The 15,037-nt window shown below is 37.8% G+C and overlaps 1 protein-coding gene across 3 annotated transcripts in view; it reads right to left on the bottom strand.

The window, feature by feature from the left end:
* Positions 1–15,037, bottom strand: part of LOC132796086 (uncharacterized) — a 109,724-nt gene that overhangs the window by 12,652 nt on the left and 82,035 nt on the right. For all 3 annotated transcript variants that reach the window (XM_060807133.1, XM_060807128.1, XM_060807141.1), the window contains exon 3: positions 3,279–3,487. In XM_060807133.1, the coding sequence (XP_060663116.1) occupies positions 3,279–3,487 (209 nt within the window). The remainder of the gene's footprint in view (positions 1–3,278; positions 3,488–15,037) is intronic.

Genomic DNA, 15,037 nt, shown 5'->3' with positions numbered 1-15,037 from the left:
AAAGCTCAGCTACTCGTATCGCGCTCATTGTATCTCTTGCAACATGTTTCGCCTCTTATCTGCGGCCGAACATCAAAGTTGCCAAGACCGTCCGCCGCAGTGCGTACGTATGTGTGTGTGTAGGTGTGTGTGTGTGTGTGCGGCTATAACGCGCATTATAGACACGTTCGGGATACGCCCAGCAAACGCCGCCAGCCAGTCACTAGTGAAAAGCGCAACTTGAACAATTTATTGCACTCCAACTCTGTCTCGCAAAACACATGTAGAGTTAAGGAACAGGAACTAAACAGGATGAGCAGCAATCGAGGGAGGGGCGGGAAAGAGGGGGCGCGTGTAGCACATGCATGCCAAGCAGTTTTCACTTTTTCGGCACACGATTAGTGTGAGCTGCTAGTTTGTAAATATATTCGAGTCTGATTCCTCTCTCTCTCTGTCTTCCGCACTTTTTCGACTCTCTGCTAACGTGCTTATCTTGAACTCAGCGAGGCGTTTACCAGCACTGGAAGTGCCACACTGCCACAGCCGTTGGCACTCTAAACGTGTTCGCCTCCTCTTCTCTTTGGAATAGAAAGATGGGGAACAACCGTAACCCAAACGGTAACGTGCAGCGCATTTTACGTGCAAAAGTTTTAGTGGCAAAAATAATGGAGCAATGCCATTTAAGTGCGCCACTTCCACTTCCCCATTCAGTTAGACTCCTTTTCACCTGCCAATTGCTATTGCTATTGCTGTTGTTGCTGCTCCTCTCTATTGGAGTCTGGTGTCTTGTCAGTCTTGTCAGTCCATTCAGTTTGCTCAATGATCATTGTTCGATTTGGCTTGTGCACTTGTTTGTGTACTTCCTAACACGACACTAAACGTCATCTGATGGCTCTTTTTATTTCACATTTAACTCTGAGAGCAGACGCTGGTTGAAGTGTTTTTAAACATACAGAAATATCATCTACATAAATTGCCTCTTCATTTCTAAAGATGTTCAATCACTACAAACAATCAAATGTACCACATCAAATCAATATTGGTAAAATATTCGAGTTGAATATCAACGCATGTGAAGTTATGGAATTCATTTCTAAATCTTGTGTTTTGCTATTCACAAATTTAAATTTCTTACTCAATCAATGCTTAACACAATATTGCTTTAAAGATGTATATTTGATGTATATCATAAATTCATATTTCATATTCAACCAATGCAATATAATAATATTAATAGAACAATGTGGCTTTAAAGATGTATATTTCTTATATTTTTTATATTTATATTTTTATATTTTTTATTTCTGCTAAAGTCTAAGTTAAAGTCCAAGTAAATCTAACCAAACTCAGATTTCAATTGAGTTTATAATTTCAAGTAAGTTTTAGTTGTGATTTGAACTCGTACTTAAATAATTGAATTAAAAAAAAGTGCCTCTAACTATATTGTATTATTTTATTATATATTTTAATTCTAAACTTCAATTGAAATAACTACAAAATGGAGTCAAAAACATTTCGTAAGTGCACCTCTTTTATTTAATATATTAACTGTGAAATAAAAGCTATAATTGTTTTATAGTCAGTCATGTAAAGCAAAAAATACACTGCAATCGAATACAAAATTTAATCTATTTATAATATTGGCATATCACAACTTTTTCTTTGTCTCTCTAACTTCACTTTTGTAACTAAAAGACAAGAAATTTGATTCATTGTGCTTCGTTTGTATGTTTCTATAAAACTACCTCGTTATACATATCATTACTCTCCATTACTCTCCATAGTTAATATGCTGACTTCATTTTCTTAAACCTAGCTTTATTTCATTTTGATTTTACTTGAAATTCTCTGCGTTTGCCTGATAAGCGCATTGACATTGATCCGCATTTTGTTAGAAACTAAATTTGAGTGAAACTTGCCTTAAAACTTTTTCGAGTCAATCTGCTTAAAAACAAGAGCGAGAGCTTGAAGTGCTTGTGTTCTGTATCACAACAGTCTTTGTCTGACGTTACGGCATTAAGTACTCGCACTCACACACACGCACACACATGCTTTCACACACTCTCTATTCACATGCAGAAGGGCAGAGGAAGAGAGACAGAGAGAGCGAGAGAGCGAGATGGTCGCGAGTTGGCCAAGGTGGCGCATTGTCTGCCAGGTTGAAGCACATTCGACGCAGTGATAAACATTTGTTGTGCTTGCAGTTCATTTTAAGTACAGCCACAGACCGCAGCAGAGAGCACAACGAGTGTGCGAGCGAGACAGCTATCTGGCTGTAGTTTGGCATTGTCTGGCAGCGCCGCAAAGTATGCAATGTTGTTTTAATGTTTAGTTGTAGAGCAAACACACAGGAAAACACAGACCATTCAACCCACTGTTACCTTTTATATCTCCCTTTGTTTTTATACCCGCTACCCGTAAGGTTAGAAGGGTATGATAACTTTGTGCTTGCAGTAAATTGATGTAATAGACAGAAGGAGTCATCACTTAGATCTAAGAGATAACACCTAGATCACAGAGACTCTAAAAGATAGAGACATACTTTTATTTCGACAGCCTTTTTAACTTTTGTACGCAGATCAATATACATATGGCAAATTTCGAATGTAGTACTTAAACGATATACTAAATATAACCTTGGGTATATTCTTAGTATTTTTGTGGAATGTTATTTTGGTATATTTTAAAATTAATACCGCATTGTTTAATGTTATTGGAAATGAGTATATTTTTTATACTAAAATATAGACTTCTGTATATTTTAGTATTTTTGCAGTATACTATTTTGGTATATTTTAAAATTAATACCGCATTATTTGAATGTTATTCGAAACGGGTATATTTTTAATACCTAAATATAGACTTCTGTATATTTTAGTATATTTGCAGTATATTATTTGGTATATTTTAAAATTAATACCACCACGTTTGATCTCTTTCGAAATGGGTATATTTTTTTTGAATGTAGTACTATATCAATAGACCAAATGTAGACTTAAGTATACTTTGGTATTTTTGCGGTATATTAATTTGGTGTATTTTAAGAAAATACCACAGTTTTGCTTTTAGGATTGTAGTATTATATGAATATACCAAACACATCTGCAGTATATTTTAAGTATTTTTTTCAGTATTTTAATTTAGTATATTTTCAGAATAATACCGCACTGTTTTGGTATTATTCCAAATTGGTAGCGAGTATCTGAGAGTCGAGCTCACTCTACTCTAGTTTGTTTACTTGTTTTTGTTATTTCGTAAAGTATTCACAAAAAAAGAGAGAAGGAAAAAGGGATACTCACATCAACGGCAACACCTGGCAGACGAAAGGTTTGCGCCGGCGGATTATCCCTGGGCACATAGCGATAAAACTCATTGCCATCCTTGTACCATTTGACCGAATACAGAGCCTCGCCATCCAGATCGTAGAGGCATTCCAGCTGCGCCGAGGCGCCCTTAATCACATAATTTGGTATGCGCACCTCGACCAGACGCAGTCCGGTTGTGAAATCTGCAAAGAACGAAACGAAAACGAAATAGTTGGTATGAGGCTTGCGTTTGTTTAAATTTTTAATGCTGTTAGTCATGATTGATTTATGCTTAAACAAATTGCCTGCGTCTGAGTGGGAGAGAGACCCGGGCCTTGTTATTTTAATGTTAATTAATTATAAAAGTTTGTGTTTGCTGTGTGCTGCATAAATGTCAACCCATCGGCCATCGGCCAAATGACTGATTGTGTGTGGCCCTTTTTCTGCTTTTGTAATTCAACACACAATTTATGTATATTTAATATAATTTATAATAACATTTTATCATCGAGTCGAGGCCATTTTATTTATATTCGCTGGCATTTTCTGTTTTCTTTTTTTCATTTTTTAATTTGCAAAAGTGCACAGCTGCAATAAAGGATACAAAACTACTCGACAATATATGATTATATATAATGTGTACAGTATAAAATATATAATCTATAAAGAGAGAGCGCAAACTCTCGATTAATAAGTCAACGTGATGACATGTGGACTGAGAGGGCTCGGATTGGGTTCAGTTTTTGGCCTTCAGCTTGATTGAGTGCCTGATTTATGTGCTGCTCTCTCTCTCTCTTTCCCTCACACTCTCGGTCTCTCTTCATTGGGGCACATTAAACTTGTTGTGCTGTGCGCCACTTGGAATCCCCTTGACTCCACTCGTCTCGTCTCATGTAACGTTTTATGGCAAACTTGTTTATTGTCAATATTGACAATGATACACACACTCACACATAGTCGCACACACATTTGCAGATAGAGAACTGCCACCTAGTGGCACATGTAGGTCATTGTGCGTGTATTATATTATTAGAGAGCCTTGGGCAGGCAAACACACACACAACACAGAACAGCACAACAACTACAACTTTAACATCCTCAACTGACTGCTCACTCTCAGGATTGAAGAGGACCTTTTGCTGCTGCTGTTGTTGTTGCTTCTCTCCCACTCATAAGAGCAACCAATCGTTGCACATTACAAGTGTAATAAAATGTGAAAGGATATTATTGTGCTAGAAGCTAGAGGAGACTCTTCAGCTGCCAACAAATGGTGCCTCTGCAAAAGGGCTTTCGGGCAGCAGCCCGATGGAATTCATTGCATTTCTTGTTGTACAACAAAATGAGTGAAGTGAGAGGCGGAGTGCAATGTCATGTCCTTTAGGGGTTCGATGACAGCTTAAGAGCCCAGCAAATGTCAAGTAAAATATATGAACACAACTAACGCACAAACACACACACCACAAAAACAAAAGTAATTAAATCAACTTCAAGGAAATTTGTGACAAAGAGAAAAAGCTAAAAAAAAGTGTATAAAAATTTGCTACATTTAATTAAAAGTAGAAAAGAATTAAATTGGGATTTTAGAAGGACTGATTTAAGGGGCATTCAGTTTTATTAAAGATATACTTAGAACGTTTGTCAACTTTTATGAACTTGAGAAGAAATTGTGGTGTGAAGAAAGATACTAGATAGATTAAATATCTACCACATATTACTTTTAAAATATAAACAAGAATGTAATGTTAAGTCAAATAAAGATTTGGAAATACGAACAAGCAAAAAAGTAGTTTATATATTTTTAACTAAAATTTTAACCAAAATTTAATCAGCAATTAAATTAACTTTTAGGTAAATTGCAATTCAAAGAAAATTCGTAAAAATGGAAAAAACAATAACAATCATTCAATCAAATCAAATTAATATTTGGCAATTGCAGCCAAATATCAAAAAAGTATTTGCTGCATTTAATTTTATTTAGCGTGGTATAGAAACAATTTGAATGCAATTTGTGAGCTGATTAGAAAAAAGTTGCTTAGTGAGCAGTGAGCAATTTAATTGCAAATACAATTTATGAAATGATTGGCCGGGCAAATCATAAATTGCATTTTGGAAATTTCATTAAAATATGTTCTCAGCATAAATATGAAAATAATTGTGCAAAGTTGAAAGTTGTAAACGCATGTTTGCGTAAATTCGAAAGAGAAGGCGTTGATCTGGCAGCAGATGTGGAAAGATAGATAGATAGATAGATATAGATAGATAGATGGGTAGACAGAGTTCATAGAAGCGTGCAGCACAGAAAAACAACAACAAGCTGGGATCCGGAAAGTGCTTTTCAGTAACATCAACAATGACAGTAACAACATCAGCAACAGCAAGGAGAATAAAAGCAGCAGCAACAACAACTGGCGTATCAAGTGCAAGTGAAAGACATTCATGAGTCGATGCAACTTTAAAAAGAAACCGAGCCTCTGTGTGTGTGAGCAGGAAACTGCTGTCAGGATACACACACAGACACACACATTTGAACACACACTCGCATAGGAATAATAAAAAAAGTTTTGCAGCATGTGCAATGTGCATATATGGCAAACATATAGAAACTTTCACTCGAGTTTTTGGGTTTTTAAAGTGAATGCTGCTGGGAGTCGCAAAAAAAACAAAAGAAAATGTGAGGCAAGGAAAGGAAAACCAAACTCTCCACTCATTAATTCTGCTTAAGAGTCAGAGTTGAAGTCGAAGCCGAAGCCGAAAGTAAGCGCAACTAAAGTTTTCTCTGGTAATTTAAGTAACTTTGTGTCATTTGGATGACACACACTTGCAACACACACACACACACACACACTCACACACACATACACGAACTTGCCACACAAAGAGCAACCAACACACACACAATGTGAAACTTGGAAACTGGGCGTGGCTGTATTAATATGCTCATGCCTTGGACCAAGTGAAAAATCAATTTCCTCCACCTCCCCTTATTCTTATTCAGTGACAACTTTTCGCCGCTTCGGCAAAAGTTTTTTTTGCGCCATTCGCCGGCTTTTATACTTCATTGGGGTTAAGTGATTAAATTTGCACAACAAGAGCGAAAGAAAGGAAAGCCAGAAAAAGTTGAAGACACATGTGACGCATCGTCGTGGGCCGCATAATTGTTGCCAAAAAAAAGTTCGTTTTCTTTTTTTTTTTCTTTTTCGGGTGGTTCCGCGCACAATTTGATTATGCTGATTATGATAGGACGAAGAAGAAGAAGAAGAAGCAGAAGTTCTGACAGTCGACAGACGACAAATCATTTGCCTCTCTGCCTGGCAACTTTTGTCGAATGGCAATTTACCCTTTTCGACAGCTCGCAGCCTTTTCTGTCGCATCAAACTGTTGCTACAACTAGTCTAGGTGAAGGGAGGGGCGCAGGGGTGGGGGAAGGGGAGAGGGATGAGCCCCCGGGTCGCTATCAGTTGATAAGCATGCAAAGAGCCTATTGGCATGGCGTCGTCCTTAATGCCGGTCACTTTTTGCTCTTTGGGCCAAGTTAGCATCGTCGTCGTCCTCTCGACTTGACTTCATCTCAACTTTTTTTTGCATTTTTTTTTTTTTTTGGTGAGGAATCTGCTGTTGTCCTCGGGGCAGTTTCAGCTTAATATCCGTTGCCATTGTTGCCGCCGTTGCCGTTGCTGTTGCTGTTGCTGTTGGTTTATTAGTAGTTCGTGCACAGGACACACACTGTGTGTGTGGACGGACAGACAGCAGGACGTCAGGAGGATGCCGGAGCATCGTCGTCTGCTGGGACTGCTGCCACATAAAAGCAGAAGCTGTTTGCTTATGTAAATGTCTGCACATGAGCCTCGCACACCGCATCCTGTTGCCCCGCCCCCTTCTCACCAGCCAAACAATGCCTTTCATGTGTTCATGTTGTTGTGCGTGTGTGTGGCTGTGTGTGTGCGCCGTTGTGGCCATCGCCCGAGGTAGCAATATTTGTTTTCTTGCTTTCATCATTTGCATATAATGGAGACGTAAAAGTTCATAAGATGTCCTGGCTTGGCTTCTCTTGGCTTGGCATAAACTATTGCAGCCTGCATCTTTGTGCGATCGAATTGATGAAATTTAATAAGCCAAACTATGCATACCAATGGCAAATTGAAAATATCCCCCAATGAAATTGATTCACCACAATATCCTAAACTAACACAGAGCTTTGCTGTGTTTTGCTGTGTTGCCCATTTTCAAATCAGTAGCCTCAATAAAATTGCACAACTTTTATTGCCCCAACAACAGAACAGAACACGAAAAAAATGCAGAGAAAATGAAAAAATATTTGACTACTACTACGCGTCCGCGGCGTGCTCGAGAATTCTCTTCGCTCGCTCGCTCGCTTTCCAATGCAATGCGCCGCAACACAAAATGAGAAAATATGCCCGAGTTTTTCACGCTTTTCACTCGCATCGAAATGGCACTGGGAATGGGAATGGGAATGCGAATGGCCAACGGAATGGGTCTGGGATTGGGATTGGGAATGGGATTGGGATCTGTGACTGGGACCCGGCGTGACTTTAATGTGCGCTGTGCCCAGCTCGCTGTCTCTCTCTCTCTCTTTCTATAGCTCGCTTGGCCGCAGGGCGTGGCAAGCGCAACAATTACTTCAGCGCTCCCCAGGGTAACATCAAAACGAAAAAAACAACAGACACACACATACAAAAAAAAAATGGGAAATGGAAAATAAGCGCACAGAGCAACAGCAATGGCAGCAAAAAGACTGTATAGAAAATGAAAAGAAAACAGACAACATGGCGTATGAAGTATGCCAAAGACAGAGAGCGTGAGGGGAACGGCGCCTTTAAGTAGTGGCCGCTGGGCCAACTGTGAGTTCAACTGTAGGTTAAGCTAGGCATCTCGCGGTCCTTTAGTTTTCATATCCTGTTGTCTGTTGTCTCTCCCTCTCACTCGAGAAGAAAAACTGCACTGCATTAATATTTAATTGCTTCGTTGCCGTTCGTTGGCCGAAGATAAGACAATTGTTGGCCTAATTAGATGGAGCTATCAAATAATTGTGATTGGGTCAGTAGGCAAAGGGGAATTACTACCGAGGCCGAGGCTGTTGACTTCTGCCCCGGACAGTTGTGCATTCCAAATGACAAATGACACTAGCTGATGTATACTAATATAATCATAAAGTCAAGAAAGGTTTGTGGTTAACTGAATTGGGAATAGCTTTTGAAAAGCTTCGAGCTTTTCTCACATAGTTTCAAATTTTAGCGGGGACATGTGAGAGCTTATTGCTTAACTTAACTGCTTAACTGCTTTTCAATTTGAATATGTGGTTTAGCTTATGAATATTCTCTGATAATTATTGAATTATGCATGAAAGTGTTTAAAGTGTTCAGTATTTTAAATGCAAAACAAGTCAGTAAGCTACAGTCGAGTGTGCCCTTAGAAATAACGCGGTATTATTCTTAAAATATACCAAATGTATAGTATCTAAATATTAAAAATATATTGAATACTGTATTTGGTATACTAAATAAAAGAATTATTATAGTTGTTTAAGTATAAAACAATGTAAGAAAGCTACAATCGAGTGTGAACAATGAAACAGCCTGAAATATAATTACTAAAGTTACAAATTTGGTATATTAATTCGGTATATTAATACAGCAAACAGTACATATGTTTGGTAGTTTTTGGTATATTGATATACTATTATATTCAAAATATACCATAAATTACAAAGTATGTCGGATTGTTTTTAGTACATACAACAAGTTGTTAAGTTATGAATGTAAAAAATGTAACAGCCTGAACTATTATTTTAAATATATACCAAATTAATATACTTAAAAATGTTACAAATTTGGTATATTAATTCGGTATATTAATACACAAAATAGTATACATTTTTCGTATTTTTGGTATATTAATATACTATTGCATTCAAAATATACCATAAATTACAAAATATGGCAGATTGTTTTTAGTATATTCAAGTAGTTATTAAGTTATTGAACTACCTTTCAATTTTATATTTCTTGCAGATAACAAAAATAATCGGATTAAGTGTTAACTAGATCAAACATTCGAAATAATATATCTAGCTATGAATATTCAAGCTCATACACAAATCTATTAATTGAATCGCATAGAAAATACTCATATTCATTTTTTTGTATTTCACATTTCATATGTCGTGTAAATCTTTCTCTTAAAACCAAACAACAAACATACATTCAAGTACTCATCTATTAATTGAGCAAATCGAAACGCTGCTTTAATTTGTAAGCAGCATTTTGGTATTTGGCATTTGATAAACTCTGGCATTTAATATTTAATTAGAGTTTCGAATTGTATTGTTGTGGTTCTGGTTCTAGTTCGTTGCCCCCACACTCAACGAAAAGGAAAAGGAAAACGAAAATGAAAATGAAGTGTGCTATTGCTATCTAATATTTGTTGCTGTCAAAACAGTTTTCGCAGCACCTTAATTAATTTTCACTCACTCCTTTTTTTTGTTGCTGGGGAGAGGAGGGAGAAATAAGTTGAGCTTGAATTTTGTGGAGCGCACTTCATGTGCGTTTTCTGTGCATGAATTTCAATGTGGCTGTTGAACCTTTTGCTGTCCATATATCGTATTTCCCCGTTGTACAAGTATTGTGTATTGTGTTTATCGTTAAACCATGATTTACGCTCATTATTTGGTATTCTCCCGCATACACAATTACAGCAACTTTCCCATACTTTTCTCTCTCTCTTTTGCTTTTTCTCTCTTTCTGTTCAAACTATTTGCAATTGCTGGTGTATATAAAATTTCCCACATATCAATGGCAGCAAGGAGCAGCAACTAGAATGGTTGCTAGAGCTCTCCAAAAACAGGGGCCAATGCCGCCATTTATGTAACGCCATTATATTCATTAGCGCCCACACACACACATACACGTGCACAATACACACACACATGGAACGCTCAAAACCAAATTGTTGCTATTGTTATGCAGTGCGCGACTTGCCCTTTGCCTCATCTCTCTCTCGCTTTCCTTCTCTGCCTATCTGCTTTGCTCTGTCGTTGTCTTTGTGTGTGTGTGCGTGTGATTATATTTATATGTATGCACGTGTACATAGTTGCATGTGAGTGTGTGTGTGTGTGTGTTTATTTTTTCGCTGGTTGGCGTCAGTAATTTGCTCCTTATTGAGATGTTGTTTATTTACCAAGCAATTTGTATTCATTGTGCGCCGCCCAGGCTCATGTTACCAACCTCCGCTTCCCCCCCCCCTTCCCACTCTCTCCTCTCTTCCTTCCCCTTTTCCTTCTTTGAGTTGGCCAAATTTCTACGCCTGTGGCTGATCCTGCAGCTAGAGCGCTGAGTCGTAAGTTATAGTTTCCGCAACTCATTTGCTTGTTTGTCGAATTGATTTTGATGCCGCCACATGCCACAAAACCAAGCGCCTGCCACCGCCTGCCACATGCCACATGTTGGCCACACGGCTTCAACTTTTGCGTATTTAAGCACAAAATAATTATTTTCTTTTCTTTATTTCGCCCCGTTGACCGAGGCCAATAGCTGTTGCTTTTGCTGTTGCCGAGCCTAAGCCATTAAAAGCCAAGTTAATTTATTTGCAATTAGTTGAGCTCTGTTTTCGCTTTTGTGTTTTGCTTTCTTTTCTTTTTTTTTCTCTGTACTCAGCTTCATTAGAGCGCTCTACAGATTGAGAGCAAAGGAGGCAAGACAACATCATCTAAATAAATTACAAGTATTATAAACTAATGTTGACTGTACTGAAAGCTAATTACGACACTATTAAAATATGTTCCACTACCAAGTAAATTGGCAATTTAAATATTTTCGAAAATAAGTTTGTTTTATGTACTTTCGAAAATTTCTGTTGTTAATAATGAATATATAGAGAGAGAGGAAACTATTTTTGTGTAGAACCTTGAATAAATTGTAAATGTATTTAAGTTAGAGTTTTGTGCAAGTTTGGTCTCTACTCGTAATCTTGATTGCATAAATTACCTTAAGGTAACACACACATACACATATACACAGAGAAGGCCAACAGAGCATGTCTTCTAATTTATATAGAAATTAGCCAGGGTTCGCCTTAGGTAAGCAAAAAGTTTTCTTCAATGTCCAAAATTTGCCATGGCTGTAATATGCATTTCATATTATAATAGAGCAGACCGAGCACAATAACCAACTTTTGTTGCACTTGAACTTTGGACACACACACACACATACAATCTCATACACACACACGTTGCCTCGGGTGCGGTGGCTGTAACATTTTGCTAATGGAGCTTAAAATTTATGTAAGCCATTGTCAGGCATACAATGTGAATGTGCAAGAGGGAGAGAGAGAGGGAGACAGCTTGATGTCATGCATGCATAAGTGCAATTGCATCGTCTGTTACTCTGTGGGTGTGTGTTTGTGTGTGTGGGTGAGAAGAAGAAAAAACATATTGCATACTTTTGTGCATGCAAGCTGAAAATTAAAAGCGCTTACGTTGGCGAAAACGCAAACGCAAACGAAAAACGGCAAACGACAATGAAAACGAATGTAACGAATGAACGAAACGAATGAAACGAATAACGAATAAAACGAATGCACACCACACACCAGAGAGCCAAGCCAAGCCAAGTAAATGAAGTTGTCTTTCAGCGCCACAAAAACACAAACACAAACACAAACAGTTGACAGTTTGTTATACCCTGTAATCACAGCTTAAATTGAGTCTGCTCAGCAGTCAGCAAGCGATCTCAACTAAAGAATTTGCTGAGTATTCAAATTTCGACTGCAAATTTTGTGATTTTCGTATCGTTGCTCGTTATAATTTGCGCATATTAATGAAAGGCGCCAAGTCGAGTGCAAGGATAAAGGCATCTTCCGCTTGTATTTTTCTTGCTTTCGTTTCGGTTTTTTTTTATGACTTTTGGCACGAGTCGAAGTCAGAATGGCAACAGCAGCTGTTGATGCTGATGACGATGACGATGACGATGAGCATGACGATAATGTCGCCGATTTGCCACATGAATACAAACACACAACGAGAGAAGGAAAACAAGTAAGAAAGTTACAGTCGAGTGTGCTCGACTGTGAGATACCCGCTACCCATTTTTAATAAAGGCAAAATATTGCGGTATTATTTTCAAAATATACAGAAAATACTAAAAATACTAAAAATATACCAAATGGTATGTTTGGTATGTTTGGTATGTTTGGTATATCGATATGGTACACCATTCAAAGTAATATGGTATATTTTGAATGCGGTACTATACGGCACAATATACCAGATTGTCAGCCAAAACAACTAAGAGCCCTAGTAAGTGGGCGCGGAAAAAATTTGAAACAAACTTGATCTGCGTGCAAACATAACAAATGCTGTCGAAAAAAATTATAGCTCTATCTCTTATAGTCTCTGAGATCTAGGTGTTCATACGGACAGACGGACAGACAGACAGACGGAGAGACGAACATGGCTAGATCGTCTCGGCTGTTGACGCTGATCAAGAATATATATACTTTATAGGGTCGGAGATGCCTCCTTCTACGTGTTACATACATTTCCTGTTGGCACAAAGTTATAATACCCTTCTACCCTATGGTTAGCGGGTATAAAAAGGGGGAACTAAGCTACAGCATCAGTTCACAATTGGTAAACGTTAACATAAAAGTATTCACAGTTGAACTAGGATTTTGTATCTCTTTATCTTACTGTTTTTTTTTCTCTCTCTCTGTTGGCAAGCCAACTGCAGTTTGGAATAATTTAGTGCTCTCTGTAGAATAAATGTTTCAGTTAAATTTGGCAATTCGTTGCCAGAGAACACACAGAGAAAGCTTCACAACCAGCGGCAACTAGGAAATTGTTTAATTTTTCATTTGTCAGCAGACTCTGTATCTTTTGTCTTCCTCTCTCTCTCTCTTAGTATTTTAAGTCTTAGTTCATTCTTTATGTCTGTGCTCTCTCTTTTGGGACTGTAATTACTTCTTGGATCTCGTCGTTGTAGCCATTTGTTTGACTTGAAATTTGTCAGGATATTGGGCAAAGCGAAACAACCAAGCAGCAAGTCACGTATCTGCCACAAAGCAATTATTAATCAATCGCCCTCTCAGATCAATCAATTGCATAACTACAATAAATTGATTTAATTAAAGTCAAATACAAATCGCCTTAAACGCATACAAATTCTAATTTGTAATCAGATAGGCTGAAAGCAACAGTCTTTTTCTTTTTTTCTGTCTTTTGGTTGAAATCGTGATAGCCATCAGTGACTTCCCACTCAGGAAGTGCGTCTTGTCGCTGCCTGCTTATTGAGGCTTAGATCCGATTTGGCAAAAGACAAGCCGCCCATGAAATTGTTTGTTTATTGAAAAATGATTGTGCCAAAGCGTCGACCAAACAGACAGCATCAAATTTATATATACTTGTATAAAAAACAGCAACCGAAAGACAAGAGAAACCGAAACCGATACCGAGATGAGGAAGTTCAAGTTGAGGCTGGTGAAAAGCAAGCGATGCGATTAGGCGATAACCCCAATGCGAACCTTAAGCCGCCAAATGGTCTGTGAATGTTGGCAACGTTGTTGTTGTTGTTGTTGCTACTTGTTTCTGGGGGCTTTGCGGCTTTGGCAACGAGCTGGAGCTAAAGCACATTATCATTTTGCGAAATCAATCTGTTAACAACACTTTGGGGCATGCCAGAGGAGACAAACACACACACACAGTAAAATAACTAAGTAAATACTCAACCATGTACTTGTATATACACTTCTTCTGGTTGACTTAGTGTGAGTTTGAATGTATCTTACAGATACACTTATTCAACAACAAAATTTCGACTGCAGTTTTTATTGTACTTTGATTGCTTGCCTTTCGTTATTCGTTTTTTGCTTTTCGCTTTTTGTTTGTGCAAAAATTGTTTGTTGATTTGACCATTTCCATTTTGGCGTTTCACTTTGCGCCACAAACTTATCTGCAGCACTATAAATTGTTCGCTGTTGTTGTTGTTGTTGTTTTGTTTCTGCTTGTTTTTTTTTTTTGTGTAGTGTCCAGAGTTTGTTTGTTTGTTGTTATTTTTTGATGAGAGCTTTTTGTGTTGAGTGTTTGGAACAAAAGGCGGCTGTTGCTGCTTTTGCTGCAGCGGTTTGTGTGCATTGATTGAGTGCATTGAGTTGTGGGCGAGTTGTTGCCAACATTGCAAACTCCCCTTCCTCCTCCACCTTCCCCCTCTCTCTACAGCTGTTAGCTATCCATAAACAACAAGAGCGCGCATGCTGGGAGAACAAAGTTTGCTGGCTTTTTGCGGTTTGCGGGCAGCAAATAGAAAAACAGTTGACAACTGAATGCATTGGCCACTTTTCAATGGACAAGTTGAGCGGGTCACTTTTATGGCTCGGCTCAGATTGTGAATGAGTGAATGAGTGTGTGCATGTGTGTGTGTGTGTGTGTGTGTGTACATGTGGGTGTGACTATTAAACAATAGTCTGCAGGGACGAGAATATTTTTAAAACTCTCATCAAAATGGATGCAAGGCACTTAAGAGACTAAGCGTTTAATAAGAGATGAAACACAAAATTCATATTGCAGGCAAATATTCCAAAGAGTTTGGTTTCCTCTTTAAAATATAATATTATAAATATTGAATGAATGAATTTAGAATATACAGCAACTAGTTTAAATTGTTTTCTTTTCTCCAAAGAAATAAAATTTGGAAACTTTTTCACTTCAATAATATTTGGTTAATATACAATAAATGAAACATTCT

The sequence above is a fragment of the Drosophila nasuta genome, chromosome 2L (genome assembly GCF_023558535.2).
Source record: "Drosophila nasuta strain 15112-1781.00 chromosome 2L, ASM2355853v1, whole genome shotgun sequence".
Classification (NCBI taxonomy): Eukaryota; Metazoa; Arthropoda; class Insecta; order Diptera; family Drosophilidae; genus Drosophila; species Drosophila nasuta.
This window is presented reverse-complemented; position numbering and strand designations above follow the sequence as displayed.